Source organism: Suillus discolor (genome assembly GCF_016758755.1).
Source record: "Suillus discolor strain FC423 chromosome Unknown F5147scaffold_28, whole genome shotgun sequence".
Classification (NCBI taxonomy): Eukaryota; Fungi; Basidiomycota; class Agaricomycetes; order Boletales; family Suillaceae; genus Suillus; species Suillus discolor.
The window spans coordinates 495,625-505,501 of record NW_024541275.1 but is presented as its reverse complement, the minus strand read 5'-3'; the positions used below and the strand labels follow the sequence as shown (position 1 = coordinate 505,501).

At 42.8% G+C, this 9,877-nt stretch overlaps 2 protein-coding genes across 2 annotated transcripts; both read left to right on the top strand.

The window, feature by feature from the left end:
* Window positions 1–4,860: 4,860 nt before the first annotated feature.
* Window positions 4,861–6,427, top strand: F5147DRAFT_652985 (uncharacterized protein; the record flags this gene model as incomplete). Its single annotated transcript, XM_041433737.1, has 10 exons — window positions 4,861–4,879; window positions 4,931–5,075; window positions 5,150–5,309; window positions 5,347–5,468; window positions 5,522–5,624; window positions 5,879–5,949; window positions 6,001–6,068; window positions 6,150–6,188; window positions 6,302–6,343; window positions 6,381–6,427. The coding sequence occupies 10 exons, from the start codon at window positions 4,861–4,863 to the stop codon at window positions 6,425–6,427; spliced, it is 816 nt and encodes a 271-aa protein (XP_041292788.1).
* A 2,467-nt stretch (window positions 6,428–8,894) lies between these two features.
* Window positions 8,895–9,825, top strand: F5147DRAFT_652984 (uncharacterized protein; the record flags this gene model as incomplete). Its single annotated transcript, XM_041433736.1, has 2 exons — window positions 8,895–8,941; window positions 9,249–9,825. 2 exons carry the CDS (start codon window positions 8,895–8,897, stop codon window positions 9,823–9,825), a joined length of 624 nt encoding a protein of 207 aa, XP_041292787.1.
* Window positions 9,826–9,877: the final 52 nt, after the last annotated feature.

Here is a 9,877-nt window from a genome sequence, read left to right as displayed (position 1 = left end):
TGATACAGCACAAATAGGTCGTGGCCTGACTCTCACTAAGCCAGATAATGCTGGACACTTTTTATTATTTATGGCTATTCCATATTCCTCTGACCCTTGTGCAGAGCACTGTTCTACCTTTATTTCACTGTCCCTCGATTCTCACATGACCTTTCTACCTTCTTTTCTCACAGATTACTCTTCTCTTTTCATCTCGAATATAATTGTCTCTTTGTGACCAAAATGATTTGTCTCTTTTTCGTACTGATGATTGTTCTTCCATGTCTCAGACAACTATTCCACTTCTATGATGGAGAGAACTCTTCCTCCGTGCCGCAGACTATTCTCCATCCATTCTGCAGACGACTCTTTTCCTTCATCAGTGTCTTGTTTCCTTTATTGTTCTCTTGCAGCTAAAGTTTCACATTAGATAAGATGATTCTGATATGGGGATTCTAAGCAATCATTCTGCTTTTTTACATTTGGTTTGCTTGATGTCGTCTGGATCAATTTTTTTTGTAATGTGGGGAAATTATAGCTCTACACCTCATGAAATGAGGCATATTGTGGGGTTTGTCCAATGTCAATATTTCTTTCATTAAGTGTCAAATCTTTTTCTTTGCAGGGCAAAATTTTGGTCTGCATTGTCTCAATGTCTTCTCCATACATCTGGCATCGTGCTTGTTGCTCTAAAGTTGATACTTGCGCGTCTATGTTGTTAATATGTTTGTTATCTGTTTGGCAAGTGTTTTGGCTAGTGGGCCCTGTAGTAGTGGGTCCTATGATTTTTTAGGTCAGTTATATTGTATTCCATCTGGTTTCAAGGTTTTTATCACAATATCCATCTTGGTCACACTTGCACACTTTCATATCGGTACTTTTTCTGAAGTAACCAACTATTTACTTGATGAATCGTTACATGGCAAATGAAATTACGAAACTTTGTGGTCATCGCCCGTACCCTCTTGTTTCCAATCTCCACACTGATGCCCTTATTAGTTTGTGGCACTACACATCTTTGCGTGCAAGGCAAGCAAATCCCACATCAGAATGCGCAGATAAGCGTTGTCACGCATATCACAGATCAATTTGACCATCATTCTCGCCTGATGTGTCAGTTCTGCTTGGAATGCCTTGTAAAATGCTTCTTTGATGCTGGTGGTGACTCATGTGGGTTTGTGCACTATAGGTAGATGATAAATAGGGCCAATCAGACTATTAAAGTACTGATGTTTCAAATGGCGGGTTTCTGTTTTTGTTCCTGCGCTATTGGAGGGATAGGGCCGGCCAGGGGTGAAGATCTTTCAATTGAAGAACCAGCAGCTGGGATGATTTACTTGTTCATCATTGACCAATTCTCTTGCCAGCTATCAAACAGGCCAAAGGTGTATAGGGCACAGGTGTATGTGCCAAAGGTACAGCAGCTGTCCTTAACATCTGTGAGGGAACCACGACCTCATGCATGGCTGGAAGGTCTCAATGTGTGCTGATGCTACATAGTAAGATATTCATACTATGCATCTGCATCCCAAATTCAAAGAATCTTACATGATCGTAATTGCTCCAAGCCTTCGATAGACTGGCTATATAGAGTCGCCTCTAACTGACACCGTTTCCTTCTCTCTTCTATGAGAATTAGCTCCAATGTTCCATGACTTCTGTCCAAAGTTCAGCAGAATAGACATGATCCCTGAGTACAGGACATAATTCAGTCCTGAGCTACATGAAATAAAGATTGGAATGTACAATTATCGACTCACTTTCTGATTTTAAATCAGTGCTATGCAGTTGCTTTGCATTTCAGTGCCTAGTTATTTTGTTGAAACATGAGAAGCTGAGGACTTGATCATTTCTGGTGGTGGAAGACAGTATAGCATCTTGCATGAAGGTCATTCATGTACAGTGGTGCGCAAGTGCGAGCATATTGAATATTCGCAGTATGCCAGGCTGAACCTTCAAGTGGTGGAGGACAAAATTCAGATCTGTCACTTCCAATGGAACATTCACAGCGGCTCTAGTCTCCTTGGAGAGACTTGGCATGGAAAGAAGGACAATTTCTCTTCTATTAGTTGTGGTATGCTGGGCTGGCCAGCCATGATGCCACATAATACAAGTTTTTCTCTTCTCCCGTCGCATCCACTTTTGACTGGGCATGGTATGTGGTTATTCTATTCCAGCTGATTGCAAAATCATGCGGAAAATCAGTTAAAGTATGCCTCAGAAATGTGCAAGGTGTCACCCCATAAATACTTGAGTGACTGGAAAATAAGGCTGAGACAGATACTAGTCTTTATATTTGCTTACCTCACTTTATGAATCACTGAAACCCGAAATACCTCAGTGCTTGCTTTTAAATCTCGATGCACGCACCATACACTCAAGAGAAAACAATTTGCAAGATAAAAGCCAAGGAGATTAAGTTGAGAAAGGTTGAAGAAGTTTTAAGAAGAGACAGTGCACTTCAATATATCATAAGCTGTAAATGCAGAATACCTTGTTCCAACTTTCAAACATCGGCTCCAAATCAACGAATCTTTTACAGCTTCATCACTGAGTATCAGTATTTCTGGGTCCAAATTTCTCTCGGATATATGGTTCATAGCATGTCATTCTTCATCTCGTTCAAAAGCACGAATAGAGATTCCCATGGCCCTTGTGGCTATAACATAGGTCAGTATGCATGGTGCGGAGAAGTGTATGCAGGGATGTGCATCATGTTTTACTTGCAATTATCGCTGTGGTTTGTCCAGTACATGGTATGGTCCGGTGAAGGTTGGCAGTAAGAAAGGCAATGCCATCGATAATGAGGTTGTGATGTTTATCATGACACCCATGGTTTCTCTTTTGAGATGAAATTACGGCAGTCTGAGTCACTCAGATAGTGTTGTAAACAAGTGTCTTGATATCAAGCAAATGGTGATCGAATGTAGGCATCACTGAAAGACAAGTATTTGAGCTTTCAATATAGTAGGGAGACTCAGTGTGCGTGACCACCGTGTTGGCAGCAAAACAACTGGTTTTGCCAGTTCTTCCAGTCGAAACCAGCAAATTAGCCCCAAGTGGTTTTACCCTTACACCATTCTGAATCCTAACACACTTTCTTAATCTAATAAGATGAATTATGCTCACATAAGCTCAGGCAATTATAAACCACCTGAATGGTTCAACTATAACTAACACATCGGTAAGTGTTACACAGGCAGTCATGTGATATTGGCTCGATTTGGCATGCCACGGACCACATGACAAATCAACTTACCCAAACCGCCCTTAAACCTAAACCACATCAATCGGGGACTTGGGGACTAGTCTGAAAATGTAATAGACAAGAGTTATATACAGTAAAGTATCAAATATGTTTGATTCACATACACTTATTGAATTTTGGAGCTTATGAGCAGATGGCTCCACGTGTGTCATCTATTAAGGAGGATAGCATTAATGCCACAGAGTCAGGTGCCAGTGCCCAATCCACGACAGTCAGACGGCAAAAATGGCTCCAATCCCTACCTGAAGAGAAAAGAATCAAAATAAGGGAGAAGGACCAAATCAGAAAACAGCAAGAACATGCTAGGAAATGAGCAGACCATGATTCACATGTGCAGGATGCCACAATGCCACAACAGGATGGTCCATCAACAGATATGGAGATGTACACTGATGGACATGAAGAAACTGACACAAATTTCATTTCCTCAACACTCCAATGTTGGAATCCTGCATCAAAACTTGTGCAGATGGACAGTGATGAATCCGATGGAGACAGTGATGGACATGAAGATGCTCCAGATACTGATTCTTGTTTTATTGCATCTATAGATGTGCAGATGGACTGCACAGACAATGAAGACAAAGACTTGACTGTTACAGTAACATGACATGAGTCCCCCACCAGCAGACAGCCCTCTGCCAACCGCACGGCTATAGACGATAGACGATACCGGAGCCTCACCAGCTCTATAGACGACAGATGATGAGAGACGATAAGCGGCAACTGCCAGCTTAGATAAGCGGTCTGGACCGCACGTGACATGACATGACGACATAGGTCTAGAAGACCTATTTATGTTATCAAGATAGAAGGCAAGCCTCATGCTGCCTCGTGTACTGATAGAAGGATGCCTCATGGATCCTATCTATGATAGACGCCCGCCTCATGGACGCTATCTCTGACTCATGTAGATAAGCAGATTAGAACCCAGCTTCGAGCTGAGCTTAGACACGATAGAGTAGCCTTATATAAGGTCGAAGATTAAAGTAGACGTTCCTTACTTTAATCTTACTAGGTTTAACCTTGAACTCCTTGTCCCGCTAAAGCTACCTGCTCGACATCGACTCGTACCTTCAGTGATGCCTCTCACTGTCTGTAAACCCTGCTATCATCTCAGCGTAACCCCTCGTTAACCACCACGAGCTACGTTCGAGTACGCAACCTTTGCTTGTCTGTAAAGGCCGACGACTCTCAGCACTCGGTACCACTGTCGTGGTTGTCGCTGTTAGATTATCCTAGTCGCACACGACCGTTTGTCGTAACAGACTATAGGTGTGGTTGGATAGAAGGTATCCGCACAGTCAGGTACCGTTCAATGGCAGGATGGAAGGATAACCATCCTGCCTACTATACTGAAGAAAGGTGTCAATATCTGTGAGTACAGTGATGTTGAAGTAGTGAGGTTCTTCGCATCTTTACAGGAGTCCACTCCGTCATCAAATCATGTCCTGCACCTATCAGCTGTTGACATGGAATGTGACAATATTGTGGAAATAATTGAATTTTCTCTGTGTGACAACAAACCCGTGGTCGTCCATGGAAATAGAAAAAATGCTCCAACTGAGATAATGACGAAATAGCTTGACCACAAGTTTGGCATAAGTCCAAATATGCCTGTATCCATTCATGGTGAGTGTTGCAGGAAGATTACAGTGAATATCATTTGATGTATCCTAACAGATGCTGAAGCGTGTATTGCGGATTCCACACATCCTCACCAGGCGGGCACAATATCATCTCTTGTCGATGGTATGAATGACCCAACAAAAATTCAATGTGTTCTGGACCTGCCATATGTACATGGAGGTCTCCCAGAGCCCTTGAGGTGAGCAGTTCTGACAATCAGGTTGACTCAATATCATGTAGACCTGTTTCATAAATCTGGATCATGGATGATAGTTTGGCTGGAGTCAAACAACCCAACAGTGCCCCATTTACCAAGGAGTACATCTGGACAACTTTACCTCCCACTTCTGGGTGCTTCTGCATCATGCTGGATATGTTTCATTTGCTCATCATGATGCCAATGGTGTCGCAACATACATTCACATCAAGTCAGGTGCAAAAATGTGGATTTTTTTCATCTTAAATCACAGAGGGGTGGCCACATAGCATATGCGAGTGCTATGATGAAGCTTGGGGATTATCCCAACAACAAGAAGGAGGTGCACGATTTGTGGGATGCAGAAGTGGTTTATTTGGCTCCTGGAGATTTTGTGTATGCATGCTCTATGTTACATATTAAGATTTTGTATTCTAACACTCATGCAGGATTCAACCCCCTGGCCAGGTTCATGCGGCTTACACTCCTGTAGAAGGCCTTGCAACAGGTGTTTCATTCTTCAACCTCGCCATGATGCATCATTCAGAGAGGGTACGGTATATGGACTGCAAGAAAGCTGATTTTCTGACTAATCAAACTCACACCTACTCTGATGTGCTAAAGACGATGAGGAGAATCACAATCACTGTCCCGCATATATCAAGAAGAATCCATAAGCATACATTGTCTCTAAATGCCTCACCCAATGATATATGGCCTTCGCAGCTTTCTATCGACGTTCACTCATGAGCCTTTGTATTATGGTCATTAAATGCCAGGATTACATTGCAGCTGATGCTTTACAGTGTAAAGTCCTACCATCAGAGACAGCATCACTCACAGACACAGCTAGGGAACTGCACGAGTATACCCCCGGGTGTGCGCAGCTGGACCCGTACCTGTACCCGTGGTGCGGGTATGGGTATAGGTGCGGGTTTTCTTGCGGGTATCAAAGGAATGGACCCGAGGCATTACCTGTGAGGGATAAGCCTGCAGGTCAGCCACCAGTGCTTAGCACATATGTCCGCACACGTCAGTGAATGCTGATGTGGCTTGAACATATGTGGATGGCACCAGAGGAGGAGTGGAGGCATGGGCAAGTGCAGATAAGTTCAAGTGAGCCATGTGCATGATGTCACAAAAAAACACATACCTTGTCCAACAAACCTATTAGTCCCCCATCCAGAGTCGAGTCTACATGTGCAATGTATGAAATGAGTGGCATGCAGGTCACTATGAAGACCAGTGCCTAGCACACATGCTCGGCGCACGTCAGTGAATGCTAACGTGACTCAAACATATGTGGAGGACACTGGAATGCACCAGAACAGTGGAAGGAGTGGAAGGAGGGATGAGATGGGAAGAATGAGAGGGTGCAAGTGGTGGTATGCACATGGGTAATCATAAGGTACTAAAAATGATCAGTTAGCATGATGAAATAGCACAAAAACACATAATACACCCACCTTTGCAGCTGAGAGAAAGAGATCCCCACTCGAAAGTCTACTTCATCCATACCTAATGCTACCAACTCCCCATCCAGAGTCAACTCTACATGCGTGCGCCGCGAATGTACCTTATGCAGACAGAGAATCAGCTGGAATAGGTATGAGTGAACAAAAATAAGTATAGACAAGTAGTATAACACTCACAATCAAGCATAGATATACAAGAGTGAGTGTCAAGTGTAAGCACTACACTGTGACTGTGATGGGTACATCACGGGTACAGGTGTTTGCATTGGTCACAAAATCCTGACCCGTACCTGTGCAGTTCCCTAACCACAGTGGAGTCTTGTTGGGCAATATGTCAGACGATTTGTGAAACTTCCCGATAGGGTAAGATTTGTCATACATTCACACACTGCTTGTAGGACAGTCACTGAATGGGGCCATGGGAAGGTCACATGACTGCTTGTTGAAAACTTTTGCTCTTTACTATCTCAATCATGTTTTCAACTTCCAGGGATAGTTTTTGCTTCATCATGCCTCCTCTCCTACCATCTGTGCATCACACGAGGATTTTTACTGAGTTAATGTGACTTTGGGACACCCCCTCAATGGCAACTTATCTTTGACATGCCCTATTATCACATCTGTTCTCCTACTCATGGCACAATGCCTTTTGCTGAGTTGATGTGGCTCTGGGACATTGCTTCAATGGTGACTTGTCTTTGACAGGCCCTAACAGATTACCATGTCTCTGGATGCCTTTCCTCTTTCACCGTCTGTGTATCATCATGGGGTGATTTTTGCTGAGTTGACGTGGCTCTGGGACATCGCCTCAATGGTAACTTGTCTTTGACAGGCCCCACTACCACATCTCCGGATGCTTCTCTTCTCCTGCTGTCTGCTTCATGCAGTGATTTTTGCTGGGTTGATATTGTGCTGGGACATCACCTCAATGGCAACTTGTCTTTGACAGGCCCATTATCACACCTATTCTCCTGCCTTTGGAACAATAATTTTTATTGTGTTGACATCACATTGGGACATCACCTCAATGGCCACTTGTCTTTGATATGCCCTGGATCCACATCTCCAGTCATTGGGATGATGACAAGGCCAATACTTGGCTGTGAGATGCAGTCATCTATGCGACACTCACTAAGCTAGGTGTCTGCGCCTGGAAAGGCGCCAAAGATAGAAAAGACTAGTCAATTGGTTAGGTCCAGAAATATGAAGTGCTGTGAATTATCGTGATGCTCATGAAGTGAAACAAAGGGCTGCGATATTGCTGACTGAAATTAAGACAGTGCAAGAATACACAATGGCAAAAGAGTCACCATGATGTATCGTCATGAAACAGACCTTCAAGTTATTTCTACAGGATGCAACACCGCCATGCATTCCTCATGAGCAGTTTATATCATGCGAGATCGCTTCATATCACATTGTGTAAACTAATACACAATATGAATTTGATGCATGGAATAGTGTGAAACAAAAGTTGTAGATATAGTGTGGAATGAAAGCAGTCAAGCAGTCTCACGAGTACACAACGTGTACAGTCAATGCAAAGTACCATCCACGACTGACCCGACGGTATTCTTCACCAGACATTTGAGCACACCCGAGTAATCATCAGGATAAATACTGCAAATGCAACTTGAAGCAGTGCTCACAAATTGAACTCCTTCAGATGAGCTTGGTCTCACACTTCCAGTAGACACAGCACACTCAAAACATCCCATGTTTTAACATGCATGAGCCAACGAAGGATGAAAAGGCTTGTCAGTTACATTTTAGATAGGTATGAACAACATAAGATTACGTCAACAACAGCCTAGATGATTGTCTTGACACAAATGTTTGAGGAACAGTACACGAATATTTGATTAAGTTCTCCTGAAAAAAAAAACAAGAAATATTCACAAATTGCGTCTCCTTAGACTCTTTGTGTCACCATATAATAAAATCGATGGTTTATGTCTAGAGTTCCAGCAGATGCCTGCCAGAAAGAATAAGTAGTTCATGATGCATGTACCATAAAACCCATCTATATTGCGGCCTGACCGATATATGTATCAGTGAGATAGCAGTGACGGTAAATGTATGCACACAGCACCAAACTATTTTTCTTCTGAAATTAGGTGACCGAGATCTTCAAGATATTGGTTAAAAAAAATTCTGGACTCAGGGTGCTGCTGTTCAGAAATTTGAGTGTTTAGGACCAGGTATCATGTGGGTTACCAGCTGGATAATGACACAAAGACAGTCCACAAAAAGACATATGGACTCCACATGGTCCCAAACACGTCTGTCATTGTATCTCATGGCATAATGAGAAAAGTACAGAAATGACAACATCTTTGACCTCATCATGGGTCTAAATTGGAGTATTGTGGAGTGTAGTTCTTCACAAGTAAGGTTGGTGCACCATTTTGAATAACTCTCATCTGGATCCAGATTATTTTGTTTGTTCTTGTGTGTCAATCAAATTGAACGATCAGGATGGCATGCAACAGCACTCCTTTCATATATTATCAATGATGAGAGTTCCACTTGAGATTTTGATACAAATATTAACCATGGCGACTTGGACCAGAGGAAGTGCAGCATCTTGGATTTTGTATCAATGAAGGAGCATGAGGTGGTTAGTATTCGATGACACTGCACATGATCAATCATATTAACAACATTTATTGCACTGATGGCGATGATCATACTATTTCAGGTTCCAAAAACAGCTTTATGAGAAGGTAGTGCTTCCAGATGAGGATAATGCTTCTTCCTTCCTTCAATGCCTGCGCCATCGGAAAATGCACCAGGAGTTTTCCAAGATGTCAATCAAAGCCTTGTCCCTCTTGGGAGATATCCAGAGAACAACAATCATGGAGATCTTGTCACTCTGCACAGGAATCAATAATCTTACCCTACAGTCCAACAACAATGATGATGATGACGACATAGCACCTCTACTACAAGTACTGAACTATCTTCCCCTGATGGTACTGTCTCTGCAAATAGAAGTCCCTCTCACTTCCACTTCAATATCCAATGTTACCATCTTCACTAAACTGACTTGTCTTAAGATTGACGATGCAGACATGCTTCAGCACCTTGAAATGGAATGCTTCCCACAGTTGACTCACCCTTCATTGTGGGGTAGCTTGTTCCACCCAGGAGTCAATGTGCCATCATTGGTGAACAGACTTCTTAGTCATCCAACACTTTGGGTTCTTATATTCTGTGTTGACTGTCACCAGCATTTTGCAACATTCCTTGATTATCACAGGATCCACAATCCTTGAATCATCCTGGCACCAGTGAGAGTCTATTTATGGGATAGTCTTAGGCGTGCAT